The sequence below is a fragment of the Canis lupus genome, chromosome 31 (assembly GCF_011100685.1).
Source record: "Canis lupus familiaris isolate Mischka breed German Shepherd chromosome 31, alternate assembly UU_Cfam_GSD_1.0, whole genome shotgun sequence".
In the NCBI taxonomy this organism is placed as follows: domain Eukaryota; kingdom Metazoa; phylum Chordata; class Mammalia; order Carnivora; family Canidae; genus Canis; species Canis lupus.
This window is the reverse complement of record NC_049252.1, coordinates 2,297,394-2,322,228: the sequence shown is the minus strand read 5'-3', so window position 1 is coordinate 2,322,228 and position 24,835 is coordinate 2,297,394. Positions and strand designations below refer to the sequence as shown.

The following is a 24,835-nucleotide window of genomic DNA, read 5'->3' as shown; positions in this document are numbered from 1 at the left end:
TAGAATACCAGAGAATAAATGTGCAACCATGTCTGGTTTCTTTTTTCACTTTTATTTTTTGTTGTTTTCTGTCACCCTATGAAGAACAGCTGCAAAACGCCATTAGGTGCATAGGAAAAAAAAAAAAAAAGATGTTTTTATCCCTATAGTTTTGATAGACAGAAACATAAATATTGGGGCACCTGGCTGGCTCAGTGGTTGAGCATCTGCCTTTGGCTCAGGACGTGGTATCGGGGTCCTGGTATCGAGTCCCGCATCAGGCTCCCTGCATGGAGCCTGCTTCTCCCTCTGCCTGTGTCTTGGCCTCTTTCTGTGTGTCTCTCATGAATAAATAAATAAATAAATAATCTTTTTTTTTAAAGGATCTAAATATCATTTCATACAAGACAATTTCCAAATTCTAATTATCCGGGCTTTTACAGGGGAAACTGGACTGACCACATTAAGCCCTCTCTATGGAGTTATGTAGTGTTATCTCATGCCTGATGCCATGTCAGTGTCCTGTTACTCCTGATGTAACTCCTGTTTTTAGCCTTATCACATAGAAACTATAGACTGGAACCAGTTTTTAAATGATCTCCTTTGGTTACCTGACCAGCAGGGAAGATTGTTATTCATTTGCAGCAAGAAACTCAATCATTTCTGGGTTCCAATTAGTGAAAGCCTATGGGCCCTTTTATTAAGATGAAACACAAATTGTATCAAGAATTGCTAAACCACTTAATATTTTTATGGTGATATTAAGAAGCTTGAACATTTTAAATACTAATTGGAATATGTGTAGGGTATTTTTAATCGATGTATAAACTCTAACCTCCATTTCATTAAAATTGTGTCTTATGGTGCTAACTTTTTTTTTCCACCTTGAAGATTTACCATACGCAGTAGGATCAAGAATCCTGCAGTGTTCAGTGTTGGTTGGGACACACACTACCATTCCTGCAGGTGTTTTTTCATTATTCCCAAAAAAAGAGAATTATTTTTTAGAAAACATTTTTTATATACAGACTATAATTTAAATAGTTCTTTAACTTCATTTCTATATACACACTTTAAAAATATCTATCTAAATTAACTTACACGATTACAGAGTCCTATACTTTAAGAGGAGACTGAAATCTTATGAACACAAGCAGAAAAAAATTATGACAGTTTGGGCTTGGTGGGGTATAATTTTGATTGTATGGAAATGCATAAGTATATACATATGCATATCTGTGTATGTTTCAAAATTCTGATTTATACATTAAGAAAATATTGCCTTTTAATAAAAGACTTCTGTTAAATAGTATTTTAAGGATGAATCTTTTAAAATGCAAGTTATCCTCAATACAACTGTTATTTTAATGTTGGCCTTATGTGGCTTTGTAGAAAGGACACACCTTCTAATAGTATTTCATTTATATGCAGTGAGTCACAGTTTTGCCTCTTCAAAGGATATTAAGAGTGTGCAAGGTACACAGTTATCCAGGCTATCAGTTTTAACATAAGAATTAGTAAATTCCAAGACCATCCAGCTGATGGGGGTGGGCTACATGAAGCAAGTTGAGAAATACTAATGGTTTAGATTTTATTTAATATACTATGAAAATAAGTTATCTATATAATCAGATGATATAAATTAATATATTTTCCAATTCTTTTGGATAACTAGCTTCTTTGTCTCTTTTTTTTTTTTCCTATAAAATGTCCTTTCAGAAGTTTCACGGGTACAGTCCTGATTATCTTCTCTGTTCTCCCCAAGTATGTTTTACTACTTAAACTAAAGAATTCTTTTTTTTTTTTTAAGATTTTATTTATTTATTCTTGAGAGACACAGTGAGAGAGGCAGAGATGTAGGCAGAGGGATAAGCAGGCTCCATGCAGGGAGCCTGATGTGGGGGGTCGATCTCGGGACTCCAGGATCACGTCCTGAGCCAAAGGCAGATGCTCAACTGCTGAGCCATCTGGGTGCCCCAAACTAAAGGACTCTTTTTTTTTAATTATTTTTTTTAATTTTTATTTATTTATTTATGGTAGTCACAGAGAGAGAGAGAGAGGCAGAGACATAGGCAGAGGGAGAAGCAGGCTCCATGCACCAGGAGCCTGATGTGGGATTCGATCCCGGGTCTCCAGGATCGCGCCCTGGGCCAAAGGCAGACGCCAAACCGCTGCGCCACCCAGGGATCCCCTAAAGGATTCTTTCATCACATTGCTGATCTGCTTGTTTTGATACTATTTCTTAAACTTCTTATTCCTTGGCTCACAACTTTTATCAATTCTCCAAAAATTTTTAAAAAATATATTTTTTCTGTCTTAGAAAAGCTGCCATAGTCATAGGCATCATTTATCAAGGTACATGTCCTCATTGTCTTTATAGTACAAAACGGGAGTAAAATATTTCCACCAAATTTAAATGATCAAAGCCATTTCAAAAATAATTTCTAATATAATAAAGTCATGTTTAAATAGAATGTTAGACATATAAGAGGTAGGAAATTATTAATCATGTTAGAAAGCAAGAGGTAATAGACAAAGCCTTAACTGCAGAGTCAGACTAGGGTTTGGAAATATCTCTGCCAACATTCTCACATTCGTTAAATTTAAAAAAAATTGTATCAGAAGTACTCTTAAAAAAAAAAAACGTAGTATTCTTGTGAGAAGTGTAGAAATTATTAGTGACATGTCTAGGATAGCTACCATTATCAGCCCATGGAGTAGGTATTATTAACTATTCCTATAACTAATAATTACAAAAGTATGTAAAATATTTGAAGACAGAAATCCCTGGTTCATTTATTCTTTCTTTCCTATAAGCAGGTTTTGAAATGGGAATTCTTTGCAAGAATTTAATCAAAAGAGAACTATCAGTTTCCCTAAGCTCATAAAACATTTTTTTAGATTCCACATGTAAGTATGATCATACAGTTTTTGTCTTTTTCTGTATCACTATTTCACTTAGCTTAATGCCCTCAAGGTCTACCCATGCTGTTTCAGATAGTAGGGTTTCCTTTTTTCAATGGTTGGATAATATTCCATTATATTTGGAATATATTTTCTTTTTCTGTTCATCCATTGATGGATACTTAGGTTCTTTCCATGTCTTGGCTATTATAAACAATGCTGCAGTGAACATGGGATACAGATATCTTTTTGAAATAGTGATTTTATTTCCTTTGAATATTCACCCAAAAGTGGAATTGCTGGATCAACTGGTAGTTCTAGTTTTAATATTCTAAGAAACCTCTATACTATTTTCCATATTGGCTATACCAATTTATATTTCCACCAATGCTGTGCAAATGCTCCCTTTTCTCCACATCTTCTCTAACACTTGTTACTTCTAGACTTTTTGATGATAGGCATTCTAACAGGTATGATGTGATATTACATTACAGTTTTGATTTGCATTTATCTAATGATGAGTGATGTTGAACATTTTTTCATGTAATTGTTAGCTATTTGTATGTCTCCTTTGGGAAAATGTATTCAATTCCACTGACATTTTTTAATTGGGTCATTGTTTTGCTTCTGAGCTGTACAAGTTCCTTATGTATTTTGGATATATACCTGTTTAGCAGATACAAGATTTGAAAATATTTTTCCCTATTCTTTAAATTGCTTTTTCTTTTTGTTAATAATTTCCATTCTGTGCAGAATCTTTTTATTTATTTTTATTTTGTTTTGTTTCTAAGTTTTTATTTAAATTCCAGTTACTTAACGTACAATGTTATATTAGTTTCAGGTGTACAGTATAGTGATTCAACACTTCCATATAATACACAGTGCCCATCACAGCAAGTACAATCCTTATTCCTCATTTTCTATTTCACCTGTCCCTCCACCCACCTTCCTTTAATAACCATCAATTTATTCTCTACAATTGAATCTGTTTCTTGATTTGCTTCCCTCCCTCCTTTTTGTCCATTTGTTCTTTTGTTTTGTTTCCTAGATTCCACATATAAATGAAATCATGGTATTCATCTTCCTCTGACTGACATTTTTCTTAGCATAAAATATTCCAGATCACTTTGGTAGTATGGATATTTAATATTAAGGTTCCAAACAATGAGCATGTATGTGTTCTCTTTAATTGTTCTCATCAATGTCTTATATTTTTATTATACAGATTTTTCACCTACTTTTGTGAAGTAATTGTAAGTGGGACTGTCTTCTTAATTGTTTTCTGATAGTTCATTGTTAATGTATAGAAAAATAATTGATTTTATATATTGATTTTGTATCCTAAAACTTTACTAAATTCATTAGTTTGAACAGTTTTTTTGGTAAAGTCTTTAGGGTTTTCTTAATTTCATGTCATCTACAAATACAGGCAGTTTTACTTCTTCCTTTCCTATTTGGATGCCTTTTATTTTTATTTTATTTAATTGCTCTGACTAATACTTCCAATGTAATGTCAAATAAATGTGTCCAGAGACGGGGGATAGGGTAGTGGGAGAAACGGGTGTAGTCAAAAGGTACAAATCTCCAGTTATAAGACAAATAAGTCCTGGGAATATAATGTACATCATGCTGACTATAATTTTGTTTTTGTTTTTGTTTTTCATGCTGACTATAATTAACAATATTGTATTGTTTATTTGAATGTTGCTGAGAATAGATCTTAAAAGTTCTTATCACAAGAAAAATATAACTATATGAGGTGATGGATGTTAACTAAAGCTATTGTAATTATTTTTCAATATACACATTCATCATATCATTCATTTATACATTATAGTGTATAGCTGTCAATTGTATCTCAAAACCGGAGACTAAAAGAAAGAACTTAAAGGAAAAATATGTAGGGGGGTGAGAAAAGCAGGAAAGGTAATGGGGAAAAAGCTTCAGGTTTCAGGCAAAACTGTGTCACAACAGTAGCCTCAAGTGCAAAGGTATAATTCCAAGTACTTCTGGAAAAGGTTACTCTAGGAGCCCAATAAAGCAGTCCTCCAGAAATAGCAGGTATGAGCAGGTATGAGCAGTTAGCATCAGGATCAGGGCCACAGGACTGCTATAATTACTCAACAAATTAGTTCCTTAATACACGATTGCTTGGTTAAGCAGAATAGAATTAAATTAAAAAAAAAAAAAAAAGAATAGAATTAAATTGTTTTTGCTATATCTCCAAATCTTCCAAGTGAGAACATGGTGGTTGTTTGGTACCTTATAGAAGTTAGCATATGGATATGCACAAAATGATTGTAAAATATTTATAAATTGCTTGATTTATTTACTTCACATAATATGAAAACTTTCTCATGTTTCCTTTCTGTATGCATATTTAAATCCAATAGGCCAGAACCTGTTTTGTGGACAAAGGATGGTGGAGAATTGCCAGATCCTGACCGAATGGTTGTGAGTGGTAGGGAGCTAAACATTCTTTTCCTGAACAAAACGGATAATGGTACATATCGATGTGAAGCCACAAACACCATTGGCCAAAGCAGCGCAGAGTATGTTCTCATTGTACATGGTGAGTACTTTTTTGACTTTATTATATGTGAAAAAAATGAATGACCTGAAAAACTTTAAGATCACAGTCTTTAGAATAACAAAATTTTAAACAGGTTTTCTTTTTCTTTCAGAAGGACTTTTCATAAAAGATTCACAATTAATGTCTTCCAAGTCAAACTAATAAAATTAAATCACAGCACACTAAAAATAAAAATTATTTTTGTAAAAGGTTTTATTGCAAATAAATGTTTTGTTAGTGACTAGTAAATAATGTTTTCCTTTAAATTTTGCAAATAAATGCTTTTCTTATAAATCACAATCATGAAAGCTATTTTACTTTAAGTTAATTTTGATTGTAATATCATAAAAAATATACTATGTACTCTCTATGGCATGTTGCTGAGATGTAGCAAGGACAGATGTGTATACTATTAATAACTACATTAATTTCTTATGAGCAATTATTTTAAATAGTCACAGACACTTTTTTTTCCCTGCACTAATATCACAATTTGACTAAATGGGGATCCCTGGGTGGCGCAGTGGTTTGGCGCCTGCCTTTGGCCCAGGGCGCGATCCTGGAGACCCGGGATCGAATCCCACATCAGGCTCCTGGTGCATGGAGCATGGAGCCTGCTTCTTCCTCTGCCTGTGTCTCTGCGCCTCTCTCTCTCTCTGTGACTATCATAAATAAATAAAAATTAAAAAAAAAAAACAATTTGACTAAATATAACAAAATGCCAGAAAGAAATTTCCGTACCCAAGACTGAGACAATCTCTGTTTTTCCAAACCTCGAAAGCCACAATTGTTGTTCGTGAAATAGCTTTAACATGTTGTTAGATAGAGATGAATTTTTCTGAGATTGATAAATAATGCAATAAAAATTAGTCAGGTTTCTTTATTGTAAGACTTCTCAGGGTTTATTAAATATGCCAGGGTATATTGTGAATTTCCAAGAGAAAGAAGCATTAAAGAATGTAAAATCGGGCAGCCCGGGTGGCTCAGTGGTTTAGCGCCGCCTTCAGTCCAGGGTGTGATCCTGGAGACCCCGGATCAAGTCCCATGTTGGGCTTCCTGCGGGGACCCTGCTTCTCCCTCTGCCTGTGTCTCTGCCTCTCTCTCTCCCTCTCTGTGTCTGTCATGAATAAATAAATAAAATCTTTTAAAAAAATGTAAAATCTTCTGCATATTTCACCATGAAAATGTTTTCTAAGACAGTTATTGTGTTTTATGCAATATTACAGAATTCCAAAAGAATGCTATATAAAACATGATGCTGTAATAAATCCAGTGTCTCTTACAAACCATGGAGAGACTATATTTGTTTGATATCTTTCCCATAAATATAATTTAAAAATATTATAAGAAGCATGAATTAGTTCTGTGCCTTTCCAAAAAAGAATTTGGGGGGAGAGAGTAAAGTCTAATTCTTTGTGAAGAAATTTTATTTTAGGGAAAAACAATTAATTCAGTTTGTGTTTTTTTTTCCCCAGGTATTTATTTTATGATGCAGGCTAAAATTGGAGAAAAAGAATATATTAAATCAATATACAATTTACCTATTCTCAAATTACTTTAATGTATGCAGTCTGTCAATTCTTAATATCACTTTGCTATTGAAGGCAAATGAAGGCTTGCATTAAACAGACTGTCCACATATAAAGTCCTTGAATGATATAGCTGAAGATTAATTTCTAGCATCCTATGAATTGTGCGGATTACAACTTTTGGGAAACATCAGCCTAATCCAATTAAACTCATAAATTGGAACTAAATGTGTTAAAGCCCTGTAGACACACCCTGACAGGCTTACCGCTGGAAAGAGTATAACAGCACTAGGTGTGTCAAGGAGATAAGTTAGATCCTTGGAGCGAGACCCAAGAGTAGCTCTGAGTTCATGCTGACCTATATGTGTAGATTGTGCAGCCATTGAAGTGAAGTCTGATTCACTTTGAGCTTTCTAAGTGGTTCTCACTAACAGTTCTTGGGAACCTGAGGGCATGTTGTATAGCATGTCACATTGTGTCGACAGCAATATGACATAAAGAATATAAAGAATTAGAAGGGAAGTGATAGAAAAATAATATACTTAGATGAAAAGTATGCCATTCCTTTTTTTTTTTTTAATAATTCAAGTGGAGCAAATGCATATGTTTTCCCAGTGTTTGCAAGCTAGCCAACAGCATGATTTTCTAAATAGCCAAGCCACCTTTAGGTATTTGGCAGTTGACATATTTCTAATAAATACTTCCCTAACCACTTTGTAAGAAGTCATTTTTGGCTTTGCTTTTTGAACTACAATTCATCAAAAGCACCCCATAGATTAATGTTATTCATGCTGCTAGATAAATGCTGTGAAGTTCAACAGTAGTTTACCTAGGATTATTGACACAAGTAATGAGAGGTTCAATGAAACAGTGAAACCGTATTACACTGTGTTTTAAAAGGGCTCCAATTGGGTTCATTACAAAATAAAGTTTATTTTTTTTTCCCTCTTCGCACATAGGGTATAATGTTTCATTAGTCACTGGTTGTATAAATATAAAAAGCTACTCTCTTCTGTTAATGGTTTGGTTGTTTCAAAACCCTACTAAATGATGAAATTTGAGTGGCATTTCGATCTATAATGAATGCTGTATGCATTTCGGAATGGAGTGATAAGTGATCATTTGTGAGAACTTTACCCTTTTATCTTTTACACCAAGGTTGATTTTACATTAGCTGTGATAATTTAATATAGCTCTAGCACAGAAAGGCCTTTCATGAGCTGAGGCTGTCTTTGACTCTACCACAGTTGCCTAGGTTCTATTGATTCTTAACTTGATGGAGGTCTGAACACTTTCCTGTGAAATCATCTGCTATCTAGATGCCATCCTAATGATTAGATTTTATTCTTTGGGTGTCAGTGGAAGTACATTATTTAAATGTTATCACATTTAATTGTTAACAGCATTGACATTTTGTGTTGTGGACACTGGAGAGCTTCTCTCCCCCTTCTAATTATACCTTTACAAATTTCAGCCTTAGAACTGCAGATGGTGATTTGAAACTGCCAGTCTAAAATTCACCCTCAGTGAAAGGTTTAAAGAAATTTAGCATACAAGTACTTGTAGGATAAAATAGTAAGCTTATGAAACATTTGTACTGTGTAAGTTTCATTAGAAAAAAGTAGCATTTTTCATTAACAAGCTCAGCAATGGAAAAATTTATCTGTTGAATTGGTAACCTTAGTTATACTATTAATTCATATGAGCAGAATAGTGTTTTGTTTTCTTTTGTTTTTTGCTTCTGTATAAAAATATTGAAGTCATTCTCATGTTTTCATTGCCACCATGCTATTTATTTATTTAGAAGGTCTGATTATTTCCATGTTAGTGGTTTTTAAACATACTACTCCATTGTATTTACTACTTGGAAAACTTAGAACATGAGAAAAATTCATTAATTCATCCAATACGTATTTAGCATTTAACTACTGAATGCAAAAGCACTATAGGAATAAATGTGAATAGAACTCAAGTTGGGAATTTAACATGGAAGATAAGCTTTTAAGTAGTTATAATACCAAAATGAAAGAATTAGAGGAGGATGGACATATAATGGTGTAACCATTTGGAGTCTTTAAGAGTGTGGTCCAAGTGTCTAGAATTAAAATTATCTATCTATCTATCTATCTATCTATCTATCTATCTATCTATCATCTAGTAACACAGCACTTCTGAATTCTTCAAAGACAAATGGTATACATCAGAAATGGAAGTAGGGAGCAAAGTGCCAGGGCCATATGTATGCAATAAGTAAAACTATTATTATTATATTACTAGTAACCTTAAGATACCAAAGGGAATCTCAATCCAATGCTCTGGTAAAAAAATCTTACCCAAGAGTTGCATGCAATTTAGTGCCCAAAATCTTCCCTGAACGGTACCCAGAGGATAAATTAGATTATGTCTATTGAAAAATGAGAAAATTGTAAATTCTTGCTAACTAGGCAACAGAGGATATCTTAACAATTCAACAGTATAGCAAATTAGTTACCTACAGAGTGCAGGATAAAAGTCATAATTACTCTTGGTTCTCTAATATGACACCAAGTTCAGAGGGTTTAGATAAAAATATCTTCTTCCCAAGCAAGGACTTCCCAGTTATGCATCTTCCAGTATAGGGAACATAACAGATACCTTGTTATTGCACAAGGAATGGCTATAAAGAATTACAGATGACCTTAGGCTAATCTTATTTTGGGGATAGAAGCAACTCAAGTTCTACTATTTATTTGTCATCACCTAGTGCAAAATGTTTGTTCTTTGAAAGTGTCAGAAACATATAGCACCCAGGAAATTTTGAGAAAGAATTTGGAGAGTGAGATACACAAATCAGTACATCTCCTCCAAATCTGAAATTTTTTTCTTTCTCTGCACTCCCAATACCTTTTTAGTCCCTTCACACTATACTCATACTAGAGAAATTTGTAACCACTCCTCAAAATACAAATGGAAGAGGAACAGAACCTATGGAACTCCTTAGTATCATCTGTACCCTCAAAACCCTCCACAGGATTTGGGAAGAGATACAATACAAGCAGAAAAAAATGAGTAGTATATTTCTTCTTGTACCAGTAGCAGTACCATCTATGGGGAAGCCCAGATCGTAGGAGAGTATTCCAAGGAATCCAATGAGAGTTTCAGTGGAGAACCCACTCCACTCAGAACCCAACTCAGAGTTGTTCCAGATGCTCAGAGTAAGATGCACTATTCTAGAAGGGTCTGCATGATATTTCCCATCTCTCCTGAAACATATTCTTTCTGTTATCATAATAGCCCTTATATGAAATTTAAAATTATTTTACCACTGTTCTAATATCCTTTACTTCATTATTTTTCTACTTGTGTGAATAAGCTTTTGTAACAATTCATTACTTCTTCATTATTTTAACTTACTATTCCTGTTTTGAATAAAATTACCCACCACATATCCTTCCATATTTTTACTTTTATGTATACATATTTTGCTTTTCTAGCAAATTTTATCTTAATGACCACATAAAAATAAGTAAAGTTCTCCATAACTAGTATTATAATAGCAGAAAGTAAAAAATAATAAAAAGCTTCTTTATGTTTCTGTAATGTCAGTTTACTGACAGTCACTGACTTGATATCTATAAAATATCACTTGACAGTTATAGTTTGTTTGATCATGTGTCCATTGGATTGAATACTGATGAAAAATAAGATGTTGCTTTTTTTGTTTCCAGGATTAGTTTACCTCAGAAATCACACACATACACACACACACACACACACACACACGCATACACACTCTATAGGTCCGCACATTTTATTGGTAGTTAATAAGAACCATTCAAAAGTAAGAACTCATAAAGAGTGTTTCAGATTTTCAATAGTAAGAAGGAATATTGTGCTAGAAATATCTGTGTGTTTTAGTCTAGTGAAAGGTATCAAGCTATTAAGTATGCCTTTTCAACTTTTAAAAATCAATGCAACTACTATATTCATGTCACTCTGCTTTAAATAATAAATATCAAAAATACTCAGAGACAGTTATAGGCACAGATATTACAGACATCTGCATCAAGCCAAGCATCTACCTTTGTTGCTCATTTAGACATATATCTTTTTCAGAGACATGGAAATACAGATTCACTTTCAACCTTCAGTGCTGATTTTCCCTTTCACTTGATTTGCTTCCTGTGGGAGAGAGGCAAATTGAGTAATGGAGGGTGGACTTCCTTTCACGTTAGCAAACATTTCTAAGTCATCTATCATCTCTTTAAATATTTCACTAGGGTATAGAATATAAATTCAGTTGCTTTAGGGTTATTAGTAATCTTAAATTTAGCAAAATAATTAATGCATGTACACATTAATGGGGTGATAACTATGCAACAGATTAGGAATATCGTAAACTTGTTTTTAAACTTAACTTACCACAGAACTAAGCAACCATGATTATAATACATGTTTCTATACTTACAGGGTATGTTACACATATTCATGTCACGATTATCAATGCTTTGAAAACTATTGAGAACCCTCATCACATTAAAATGGAAAATGCACTCCAATGCTTCATAGTAAATATGCAGCTTTCTATTACATTTACCTAACAATGGGACATTTAGAAACAATAAGAGGCTACATGATTTTTTTCCCTCTTAGTTGTAGTGTTAGGCAAGGTGATACAGATCAGTGTGGAACTAAAAGAGTGAATCTTTGAGCTCCTATGGGTGGGTGGGCAGTGAGAAAGAGAAGCCTGGATTATGGACAGATGCATAGCCTAGTAAAAATTAAAAAGGGATTCAGCTAAAATCTGTTCCCTCACACAGAAACAGACCTACCAGTTGGTAAATTAATTCTATGTACTCATAATGAGCATTTTTCCTTTGGAGAAGCTTTCTTTAGAAGCATAGATGGGAAAATACACAGTGTAGGAAGAAAAGGAGAGAAAATACATCCATATGGAGCAACAAACAGTGCACTAATGGAAGAGCCCTATGGTTGCTGCTCTCATCTCTGGTTGAGAGTTTGCAGACAGTAAACTAGTTGGATGATTCTTAAAACAGTACCTTCTTTAATCGCTGAGATAAAACATATCATTTCTGGACATGAATAAAGGAGGGAGAGCTGTGAAGCCTGTGGGAAAGGATACCTCTGACTGGATAAATTGCTGTTGAACTCTGCAGAGAGAAGTGGAATGGGATCAAATAGTGGAGTCAGGAACACTGTTTCGTTATAGAACATTTAAAAAGTCGCATATGCTCAGGCATACTTACTTAGCTCAGAGTTGAGTTTTAATTCCATCTCTTTGTTTTCAGATGAGCATGAATTAGATAAATTAAGATTTTACCTTTCAGAGTAAAAATTCCAAAGATACCACTCTACCACTTTGAAGTAAATGTTCCTATGTTACCTACATGGACCTCTGGCTCAAATGTCCATGAGGAAAACCCTCATTCCAGACTGAATGGAAGGGAGTCCACCACCCAACAATTTTAGCATTTTAAATATCCATGATCTTTTTTATCAGTTGCAGTGAGGTAAACATAAGAAAAAAGAATCCATGACACTCAGTCTTTCTAGGTTTTTTATGTGGAAATAAGGATAGGTTGTAGCTTTACAAAGATGTGCAAAGCTCTTCTACTCAAGTGTATGAGCATTAATGGGCTCATTCATTAGAGAAAGGAAGCAGTATTCAAGTCCATGGTGCGGGGGGGAATGTGGGCATTTGTTTGTTTTCTTTCTTTCTTTCTTTTTTTTTTAATGTGGCATTTGTTTTAAAAAATAATGGCACACCCAACTACAAGATACAGATCTTTAGTAACACCTGCTTGGTTGCTTCTTACAATGTAATTTTTACTAACATTGTAACAATACATCCTGTGCTTATTCCAGAATCTAAGAACTATCTTAGACCTCTCTTTACCCTTATATCCAGTTCATCAGCATGTTCTGTTGACACTATTTCCAAACCATGTTTTTAGTATGTCTGCTTCTCTCCTTTAGTCTCTCTAGCCTAGAGTAGAGAGACATCTGTGTCTGTAATCTCCTTCCCACACAGCTGTAATATATAGATGTTTTAAATACATATTCCTTCATATCTTTCCTCAATTTGAATTTTTCCAAAGGCGTTTCATCACATGTAGGATAAAACCCAAATCCCTTTAGCTAGAGTAGTAAGCCCTGCATACCTACCTGTGTGCCATCTCTTCACTCTCTACCCAATCACTTGTTTCCCTGTTCCTCTTTGCACTCCTCTAAGACATCAAGCTCATTCTCTTTTCAGGAAGTTGCTTCTGTCCAGAATGCTTGAGCAGGAAGTACAAGGAATCCTGTCATATATGCTGGTATTTGCAAGAATGATTTCTTATCATTCAGATTTTTATTAAATGGATCTTCTGAAAGAGGCCATTTCTCTTCTTCTCCAATCTAAAATGGCCTCAATCATGCATCACTTAATTTTAATTATCTGTAGATCTTTTAACAGTATTTGGTATTTTAGTTGTTTATTCGTATATTATATTTTATAAATGTATATATATATACATATGCATTTATGTATATATATTATATGTTATATATAAATGTATCTGTACATGTGAATATATTATATATCTATCCAGTAGATTATGACTTTCTTAAAAGCAGAAATCTTATGAGTCTCATTTATTTCTATATCTCTAGCTCTTAGAATAAGGCCTTCTAAATAGTAAGCAATCAATCAATATTTCTTTAATGATTATAAATTCCTTTGTCTCTTTCTGTATATCTCTATCTTTGTCTCTCCCTCTTTTCAACAGAATAAACTTTAATAAAATAATGTATATGTACATAGATACATATATACATAAACACCCATATCCACATATATTCATATATTTATGTGTGTGTCCATGTGTATACTGCCTTGGCTTCTGAACAAAATTAGGGAAACCAATATTCATTCTTTGGTCACCAAAACCAAGACCTTTGGGTTCCATCTCATATTAGGAAAAAAAGTGAGATAAAGAGATATATTTATTTGGCAATCCATATATAAATGGTGCCTTATATAGTTAAGCAATACACAAAATGAATAACTGTGTATAGAATAATTACTATCATCAATAGAAATTAGAACACTTCTGTGATTGACTTCACATGTCTGTTTTTTGTTTTGTTTTGTTTTGTTTTGTTTTGTTTGTGAAATTCTGTGACTTTTGCTTACCGAAAATTGGATTTGTTCTTTGGAAGTCTATAACATCAGTTATAAAGATCATTTGTTTCTGGCCAAATATAATTTTTTTTTCCTGAGAATCTCTATCACAATGCTATACTACCTAATATTTTTATTATTTCAGGGAATCTTTCTTATCTACTACACACAAGTGCTAAGTCAAGAACTGAAGATCCCCAAATAAATAAATAAATAAATATTCCTTACTATGCCTAGACTTACTTGGTAAAAATTCAAAAGTGAAGAATTTTTCACTCCTGTCTTTCACCATGATACAACTTCAGAGACGTCTTCAGGGTCCCTTCATTAACTGTAATAAACTATAATATTCCATGAGACACATTCAGGAGAATATGAAATTCCATAGTTAGTTTTAAATGTCAATAAGTTGGGGCAAGTTATCAGTTTGTATAGCTAAATCCCAAGTCGGAACCAGTTTACTTAATAATCTACTGTAAGGTTAGGAAAGACCTGGCTTTGTGTGAGAACTCTGAACATTAGGGATGTGGGTCAGTATCCGGATTTCTCAATTAGTATTTTTGCCTCCAGAACATGCTTCCCCTTTGTATATTCATATTTGATTTGAGTTTTTCTTTAATGGGTGACAGAACTATTTTTACAAAGAAGACTTTCATCCTCACAGAACTTAAAGTATTTGACCAAATCATCTGATGTACTTTTTGGTAAAGTACTTTTAAGAAAGAACTCACCGTACTGAAGTAGGTGGAGCTAAATAATGTAGGATCATCCTCTTGGAAGGATTTTTTCCCACTTTAAATTTTATTTCACTTTTGTGAGTTTGGAATGTGAAGGAATATTTTAAAAGAAAAAAAAATCATACATTTTTTTCAAACAACAGACTGATTTTATTCATAAACTTTCCTTGTAATTATATAGAACTGTTGGTTACTACCTACAGCTTAAAATTATAGTACTTTTCATTTTTTAGAAGCAGCTTTTTCTTTATTGTTATCGTATAAGAATTCCATTTAGCACGCAAAGCCAGTTGAAGCTATCAGGGGGATGAAAAGGGATTCATTCAAATCTAATTTTTAAAAAGGTTGCTTTTTATGAAGCTGATGAGGTTACCATATGACTCTCGAGGAGGAAGCATGCACAGGCAAGTTGAGGCCTTGTCAACCTGGTGGTTGTCATTTAAGTAAGAGCCTTGGTGCTATTACCCATTCTTATGCTATATTCCAAATAGGCTGCTACATGTAGCTGAACATAATGGGAACAGGTAAATGTCCCTCTCTGCACAGGTAAAAAGGCAAATACAGTACATTTTTCCTCTTACAATTGCTTCCAATGGCAGTGCAATTATCAGGAAGAAGGTTAAGGATGCCCTATTATTTTTAAGGTTAGGAAATGTGAATCATTTCTTTCAAAAGGACACTTCTTGCCTTAATACTTCTAATATATGTTGAGTTTTGACCATTCTGTATCTCCACTAATAATCCTTGGTTTGGATTCACTCTTGATTACCCTTGGACCACCCTGGGGAGTTAGTGACATAAAGCAGAAAGAAAGTAGACATATGGAGTCCAGACTAAATGGTAGCAATTTTTCTCCTTATTGAACACTAGTCCTTAGAGAGAAACAAGCAGCTTGGGCTTCTGGGACTCTTTAGACTTAATTTTGCTTAGAAAATCCATTCTGAATGGGCCAGAATGCCATTTTTAAAAAGAGAAGCTGCCAGAAAACAAAACAGGTTGACAAGTTAGAAATTATTGCACACTGCATTTGTAGAGAACAGAACATACCTTTAACCTGAAAAGCTCGTTATTGGAAAAAAGGTGCTACACCATTCTTCAATTTATTGTATACAGTGCTTGTTGGAACTGATTTCATTTTAACAAGGTTATACAGGATCTCTGTGCTCTAATAAGCTCCAGTAACAAAATGTGGTTACATTTTTTTTAATTCCTTCATTAGGATGTGATTAAAAAGGGCACTTTTCTATTATTTGAATTGGATAATTTGATTTAGAGCTCTAACACTTTTTAAAAATTGAAAAACCATGGTCAGAACATAAGATTCTTTAGTGTGTTGCATTGTAATTTTTTAAAAAAATAATCGTTTAGACTTGAAGACTCTCAGCAGCAGAAATTTCTGAAAACACCATCTCATACATGATAATTGGAAGGAGGGGGCATTTTTTTTTTGCACAAATTAACCATAACTAAGGCTCAATTATAGATTCATGTTATTAAAAATGATACTATTCTATATCTATTGACATCATTGTTGTTACCACCAGTAGGAGCATTATTTATATAGTACCAGTCAAACTCAAAGCATAGAACAGTCCCTGAAGGAAGCACAGGACTGTATCATGAATTCTGTTCTCTTTGTTATCTTATCATCTTGTTGGCTTGTGGGAAACAAAAACAAAAACAAAATATAAAAAACAAGCAATGCATATTAGTGCCATATAAATGTTATAGCCTCCCCATCTTCAACCACCGATTTCATGAAGAGCTTTGATATATGTTCTGTGTACTGTGTACTATATTATAAATAAGAGAGTAATAGAGTGCATTCATTGATTATGTAAATCAAGGAAATTTTAGTAATCTTACCATAGCATTGCACATGTATTTTATTCTCCACTGGAAGAGAGAGAAAGAGAGACGTGGAGCTAGTGAGCAGCGCATAACTCTGGTTGTGCCCATAGTGGTGTGCCACGAATATAAAGCATTGTTGTAGAAGGATTGGTAAGCAAGTGAGGTAGACAGTACGTAAGCTAAAAAGAAAAAAGTAAAAATGACAGCTATTCAGAGAGAAGGGAAATCAGATGATATTCAGTGGGTCCAGGAAGTCTTCACAGAGCAGATCCAAATCAGACTGAAACTTGGGAGTAGCATTTTACTAGGTACATCTAGAAAGGGACAGAGATTGGAATACTCAGGGATTGAGGCAGAGTAAACTTGTCCCACAGCAAAATGATATTTTAAAAAACAAAGACATGTTGACTTATGACAACTGAGCCTGAAGTGAATTGGGGAGATAGACATATAAATAAAATGGTAACATAATGTATAACAAGCATGTGTAGACATATATGCTGAGTGCCTTGAGAGTGCTTTGAAGGAAGATATTAACTCTGCAGAATTGGGTAATGCCTTACAGATGAGACCGTATTTAACTAAGCTTAAAAGACAAGAAATGTAATAATGTCAGGAAACAGGATGTGGCTCTGAGAACATGGCAACAAAGAGCAGAACAGCAAGCACTGAGTCCAGAATTTTGGGAAAAGACTTGTGTCAGGGGCACACGTCTTCTCATGTGCTAGACTTCGGTTTCTTTACTGATGGTAACCAGGCACTATGAAAAATAAAGAAAAGAACCAGGTTTATATCCTCTGAGGACCTCTAGCCCCTCTGTTCCAATATGGTTCCTCACAACGATGATAGAGGCAGTTTGGAGTTCTTCATGGCAGGATCAAGCAGGTTGATCAGGAGAAACGATGGACTGGTGAATTTGTCATAATGAAGTTTAGCCATGGTCCCTGGACACAGATTTGAGTTTCCTGATTCAACAACATTGTAGTGTGAGCTGAAATTGTGCTTCTGCAAGTGAATAGGTCCTTACAAAAGGAACCCACACCATTTACACTGCATTTATTTGTAACCCAGCATTCGCTCACATGAATGACTCTTGCTGCCTACTTAGACTTTGTCTGCACTAATATGCAACTGTACAATTGACTAAATTTGGGGTTTTGTCTGACATTATTGAAATACTCCTGAATTTTCTTTTTATATGAAAATAGTATATATGTTACAACTGAAATGAGAAGTGTAATTTATTGGAATTCACACCTTATGTGTAGGTAAAACTATAAACAAATATTTTCATGCCTTGGAACTTGACTTTTCTTAGTTCCCTATAAACACTGCTCACCAATTTTCTTTTAAGCAAATCCTTGACTTTGCTATGGTATACAGCTATCTAGACAAATCGGATCATTTTTACTCTGTTCACTTACCAAATACCATTTTTATCCACTACATAGTTTATCAACTACTAATTCCTTAACATCTAAGAAATATATAATAGTTAATTTCTTTTATAAATTGTAAATTCTGAACACTTTATTTGTAGCCACTTTTTTTTCAGGCAAATTCAATATTATTTGATTCAAATAAGATATTCTCCAAGGAAAATAACAATAAAAATTTTGACCTCATCTTTTGCATTGTAGAAATCAGAGATGAAATGCATGTAGTTAATTGATCAACTTATTAGAGAGTTTTCATTTCTGAATTTTAATATTTATAAATTATGCTACAAACCATTAATTTCTCTATTTTTTAAAATTTATAGTTACTTAGTGTCCATGTTAAGACTTCCTTTAATCATATGATGTTAAAATATAAGGCATATATTAAGGTCTAAAATTGGCAAATCATATTCAACAAATTACATATAATATTAGCATGCAGATTATCTTGCTTTAGAAACAGAGTAAATTAATGTCAAATCAAGATTCAGTTGTTTTTATTATGTGTGTGTGCATGGGTATAATTCTTCTGCATGTGGATTAGGGTATTTTATTCTCGAGAAAAATAAATGGATGTGTCTTGGAAGAGGGAAAAAATGACCTGCATTTTCTATCCTGTACTATATTTGATTGAGCACTTTGTATTAACAGTATAATGGTTTTAAAAATGTATAGAATTTAAAAATGTACATTCAAAAATGAGACAAATGATAGGTACTAGTGTTTCCAATGTCATGTTTCCTTGTGAAAATGTAGCACCATTTTCTCTATCAATGTCTAAATAAAAGGCCAAATGATAATGTACCGAACCAGATCTTTTAAACAATTGTGAAATGATGTCAAATGTTGCCACTCGGTCACAGGAGTGAAAACCAGATATGAATGTTTGAACTTAGAAAGGAACCTCAGGTTTTTTTTTTTTTTTTAATTTCTGCTTTGTCAGGAGTTGCAGTCAGGCAGATAAAATAAATGATCTTGAGAGGGAAGTGTTTGAGAAACCTTTCCATTATACTTATGAAATAAAATATTCTCTTGTATTATAATATATGCATATATGAATATATATTTAAATTTAGAGATGAGGAAGCTCTATCTCAAAGTTCTTTCATCCATTAAGTAGGGATAATCATAGACAATTTATAACTTTGTGGTGATCTTTTATTACTGATCACAATAGGACCTGCTTAGTGAGCCCTCTTGGCCTTTCACCCTTTCTCTGAAAGTCTCAAGTTAGTTGAAAATGAAAAGAGACATGGAGGACATGATTCTCCAGTCAGGCTCACACTACTTTCAAATAGCAGGAAAGGTGGGAAATAATTCATTTTGTTAGCAAGGGAATTTATTTGAAGGAAGAAGTTGTAAGTTGTAGTCTTAAAAAAATTATCTTTCAGGAGCACCGGGCTGGCTTAGTCCATAGAGCATGCGATTCTTAATCTTGGGGTCGTGAGTTCAAGTCCCACATTGAGGGATAGAGTTTACTTAAAAAAATAAGTGAAAAAATATTATCCTTCAGAAAATAATTATTGTCTGTCTATATTGAAGACAGAAAAGGATTTTTTTAGAGCAGAAGTAATAAAATCTTTTAGTTTTATATTAACTGGATGACCCTGTCAAAAAAATGGACTTTTCTAGATCCTCTAAAATGTGTTATATGTTATAATGTGTTATATGTTTATAATGCTATGAACAAATCCATTTAGTAAATATTCATTCATCTTCTACATTGTGATAGGGTCCTAACAATAAATAGAGTTCTTTGCTTCAATTGTCAAGTGTGGAGACTGACATCAATCAAATCAGGGCAGACAGAAAGTTTAAGTAGAAGAGAGAAGCATCATGCAATTTTGTTGATCTTTCTAAGAATTCCAACTAATTCCAACTGATATTATGTTGTTGAATTTCAGTTGGTTCTGATTACTCTTCTGGTGTTTAATATTTAGATTATTTCAAATGTTGCTCTTTTACAATAGAGCTAATATAATTGGATAGATAAGAATATAACATAAAAAGGATAAATTAAAATGTTTAAAATGTTTCAGTACACCTAGGATGAAATAAAGTTAGTAGTGGTTAAAAACATAACAGTGACTGAGAGAGACTTCTTATCTGAAGGATACTTTTCTTGACGCAGTTGTCCTTTGGCCAAGATGTCTTCCATCCAATTTCTTTCAGCAGATTGGTTTTTAAATACATAGGAAGTCAAGAAGGAAGGGTGAGAGAGGATAATGGGCAAATAAAGCAGGAGTCAGAGTATGAGTCAATAATGATTTGTAGGGTTATCTGTCTGGACACTTTAAAAGACTCTAAGGCAGTCCTCTTAAAGTGGATTGACAATTATTAAAATTATTGTGTTTTTTGGTTCTTTAATTGTTAGTCTAGGAAAAAATCTATATTTCATGCATTTTCATAATTACAAGAAATAAAGATATTGTTTGGTTTTTACAAAAAATGTTCACAGTACCTGGAAATACATAGACTCCAAGACAAATCAAGATTTATCATTACTCAATTTTGTTGATATGGAATAAAGAAAAAATATTCCACATAATTATTTTTTTGGCTAAACTAAAAAATGAACAAATAACACTGAAACCTGTCCTTTGTATTCCAGCTGTTAAGAATTGAATAGTATTAGCTGATTTTGAAAGGCTGCTTTTCAAGTCTAATGGAATCTTATTTTAACTCATTATCTGATAGGAAATAACCTAATATTTTACCATCTGTGCTAGGTTTGGTGACATCGGTTTCTGTACCTGGAGTTTTAAAGTACTAATATTATTATGTTCTTGTATTTGATAGCCATGTAAGATATCCTTTTGCATAAATTAAACACATATATTTTGAAATCTTAATAAGCAAAAGATTTCACTAGCAGACGAAGAATGTATTATTTTCTATTTTAGGTATCCATGAAAGTTAAAATTACTCATGTTTTTTTAATTTAGAAAATGTCTTTCATTTACTTCTAGCCTGTCTAAACCATTTAGGAAAGCTTACCATAAAAATAAGAAGGTATTATAAAAATTAGTAAATAAGAAGTATATGTGCACATATACATAATATTGATTCAGTTTATAATGTTGTTAAAGTCAATTCCATTTTATGATCATGGTAATCGCACATCAGGCAATACCCATTTTCTCCAGTGATTAATGTAGCACCATTGAGTTTTTAGAAGGTTGTTTTCTTAATTTGACTGTCTAGGAAGCATTTTCCCTGTTGGAAAACAGGTGTAAACATCAATACCCAAGATATGAGAGGAAGCTCCTACTGTTTTCTGATGTCTCCAGTGTAGAGAATTCAGCAGGTTCAAGTCTGAGGATTGAGGAGGGCTAATTTATCAGAAGTAAAAAGCTAGAAAATTTTGGGTGTGACTCAAAGACTGTAACTGAGAGAATGACAGGAAGCCTTTTAACAGCAAAATAATCTGTCAAACACTTTGGATATGTAGGGACTGTGTGGCAAACATGTGAAATCAAACCCCAGCACAGTAATTACAGGTAATTTGTGAACTGTTTCTCATTGCCTCACTGTGTAAATTATATGCCTATTCACTTGAGACTAAGATCTGACTTTTTGAGAATCTTACTGAGGTTCTATAGCTTGACAGTGGCTACATTGTCTCAATATTTCCTATGATATGATGCTCTCCAAATTTTCAGCCAGTTTTGAGTGAAAGGAAGATTTTCATGTAAAATTATAAGTTATTCTTTCTGTTTATTCTGTTTTCTGTATTAGAATCTGGTGTTAACTTCTGGCAACTTTGACTAATCATGAATTAGGGGTTGAATATTATGGTTCAAGTCTGTGTTCAATCACCTCTCCTATGTATGCCAAATAAAATAAATCATAAACTTTTCAGAATATTGGGTTCCATGCTAGTTGACTCAATACTTGTTAAAGACTCCTAGGTACTGCAAAATTGTTAGAAGGCGTTACCAGCTAATCAGGGTAAGAACTGCAAGACTCTAAGCTGTGCATTAACATCATTTGTGAGAAAAAGAAAAGCAAAGTAATAATAATAACAATAAGCTTCTTTTTTGTTTGTTTCTAAAGATTGCTGTCATCTTATTTCCTATCATTAAATTTTCCTAAAAGAAAAAACCAAAAAGCATTTAACATGCGTATACTCATCCATCATTAACATTTCTTTAATCTTATATGGTGATGTTATTTGTGTTTATTTCTGTTGTGTTTTTTCTTTGTTTACTTCTTTGACAAAGCATGTCATTTTTTGTTTTACCTATTTGTATTTTGCTACTGCATGTCACACTTTTTAAATGACTCAGTGAACAAATGAATTCTTGTCATTTTAAATTTCACTCTAAATATTACAATCTGCTTATTCCCAAACATTGCTCCAAGTTTTTGCTTTTGCTTTGTATAGGAGCATGAAAAAGAAGTGAACAAAAAAAATGACAAGAACCGTGTGGTACAGCCAGCTTTGTACCTGATAATCTGTGTAAGCCTGTTAAAGTTAAACCTAAATAAGACATACGTATTTATAATTTTAATCATTTGTGTTTCTCTTTTGTTTGCATGATATGATTTTGTTTTATATTTTGTTTTTTTTCCACTCACCAGATGTTCCCAACACTTTGCTTCCCACTACTATCATCCCCTCCCTTACCACTGCAACAGTCACAACCACTGTAGCCATAACAACCAGCCCAACCACATCTGCAACAGCCAGCAGCGTAAGAGGTACAGTATGCTTCTTTGTTATGGCCTTGAAAACACATTAAATGAAGCTTTAAAGGGTATTTTAAAAGGGTAGAGATTGAGATCCAATTTTACTTAATTATAAGAAGTAATTAAGTCACCTAAATTACTATCAATTAGGGTTATTGGATAGAATATGAGGCAAGATGGTACATTTTAATTTTTAGTGCCACTTATGACTATTATGAAAATATTCCAGAATATAAGTTAAAAATACATGGAGCCAACACTGAGCAAATTTAAATGTGAAATGGAACTCTTTTTTTTGTTCCTTTTTTCCTTGCCTTATAAACGGAAAAGTAAGATGTTCAAGGTTGCAGAGGTAGCATTCACTTTTTAAAGATCTTTGTTTAATGTCAATGATTTATTCTTCTCCCACTGGATTAAAAGTACCCAAAATGTTGAACACGTTCTAAAAACTGGCATAATTCATGGGGTCATTATAAACTAGTCACCACATAGAACTTTTAAATAAATATTCAACATATCACCCTAAAGTCAGTAGATCTATTTAGTCTACTAACAGAATGTCCTAAAAATGAATATTGGTAAAGCTGTCCAGGATGATAGGAATTCATATTTGGCTCCATGAGTAATCTCTGGTATTGGTTTGTTAATAAATATTTTTGCCTTAAGGAAAGCAACCTTGAAGAAATTAATCTTTAAAGGCAAAATATAATTACATTATAGTTCAGAAATATAAAAAAGCATTCCTGAGCAGTCATTAAGTGGTTAGTAAGTGATGAAGAAATTTTAAAAAATTGTATGAGTGCATTATAGACAAACAGGCTTTAAACTTAATTTTTGCATAAACAATGTTTGGAGAGAATTTGCCCTATTTAAGTCTGTCTTTTTGTACTTGTACATGTCTTATGTCATGTTGGCTATACTAACATGCATTAAACTTAACAATTTAACTTGAAATCATGGGGACTTTACATTAATATATGTAATTATGGTTGTACAAAGTACTGACTTAAATGTTATTTTCTTTTACTTAAAAGATTGTTCAATTAGACTGTTTTTCTTGGGATTTTTATTAATTTTCAATATTAAACTGATTTGTTAGCTTTGACATAACAGTTATCATAATATTTTTCTCATTTCTGAAAAATATCTGATATTAGATAATTATTAGTTTTTAATAATCATGTAAACTCTATAATATGATATGTAATTAATAACTGAATTTTGATGATAGTAGCAATAAGAATTTCTAAAAATTCCTATGTTTCTTTTAGTATTATTAAATGAACTACATTTGAGCTAAATCTACAAGTGAGAAGGATTTAAAGATTTATAACAATTTATTTGTAAATAATAAAAATGAAGAAAAGGTAAAAAATACTTTGTGATATTATATGAAATGAAAGATACCTACATTTTTACTTTGCTTCAACTTATTGTTTTTCCAAAGTTTTTACAAATAGCAATTTAAGTGAAATGCAATTTCTGCATGCTAACAAAATCTCTATGGTATTAAGTTCTGACTGTGCAGACAAATTACTTTGATGGGAAAGGATGGTGACATTGACTTAACTTTTTTTTTAAGACCTACTTATAACACAAAAAGTTCCTAATAGCTGATTATTCCTTCCTTCTTCAAAAAATATTTATTGAGGACTTGCTATATATATGGGGTCATTCTAGACAGTACGAATACGGAAATTAAACATATTGTATCTAAAATCACTAGCAATTAAATTAATACATCTTCCCCAAGTAACCAGTGTCTGTGCTTAATGAAGGAAAGTATTCATGCCCTTGCTAAGCATATACACGTATACATGCACAGCTTAGAATAAAATAAGAGAAAAACGTTTTATTCCAACACAGAATGTTTAATAATGTATTTTATATTTGTTCGCGTGCATCAAAAGTGGAATCTTACTTATTGCGTCTTAACCAGACCATTAAAATGATACCAGTGTACTACT

General features: G+C 32.9%; 1 protein-coding gene across 3 annotated transcripts in view; it reads left to right on the top strand.

The window, feature by feature from the left end:
- The window catches only part of CADM2 (cell adhesion molecule 2), a 1,062,630-nt gene that overhangs the window by 964,872 nt on the left and 72,923 nt on the right, over positions 1-24,835 (top strand). For 2 of the 3 annotated variants that reach the window (XM_038581190.1, XM_038581189.1), the window contains 2 exons: positions 5,277-5,455; positions 22,761-22,880. In XM_038581190.1, the coding sequence (XP_038437118.1) occupies positions 5,277-5,455; positions 22,761-22,880 (299 nt within the window). The remainder of the gene's footprint in view (positions 1-5,276; positions 5,456-22,760; positions 22,881-24,835) is intronic. The other variant, XM_038581191.1, reaches the window with a different exon arrangement.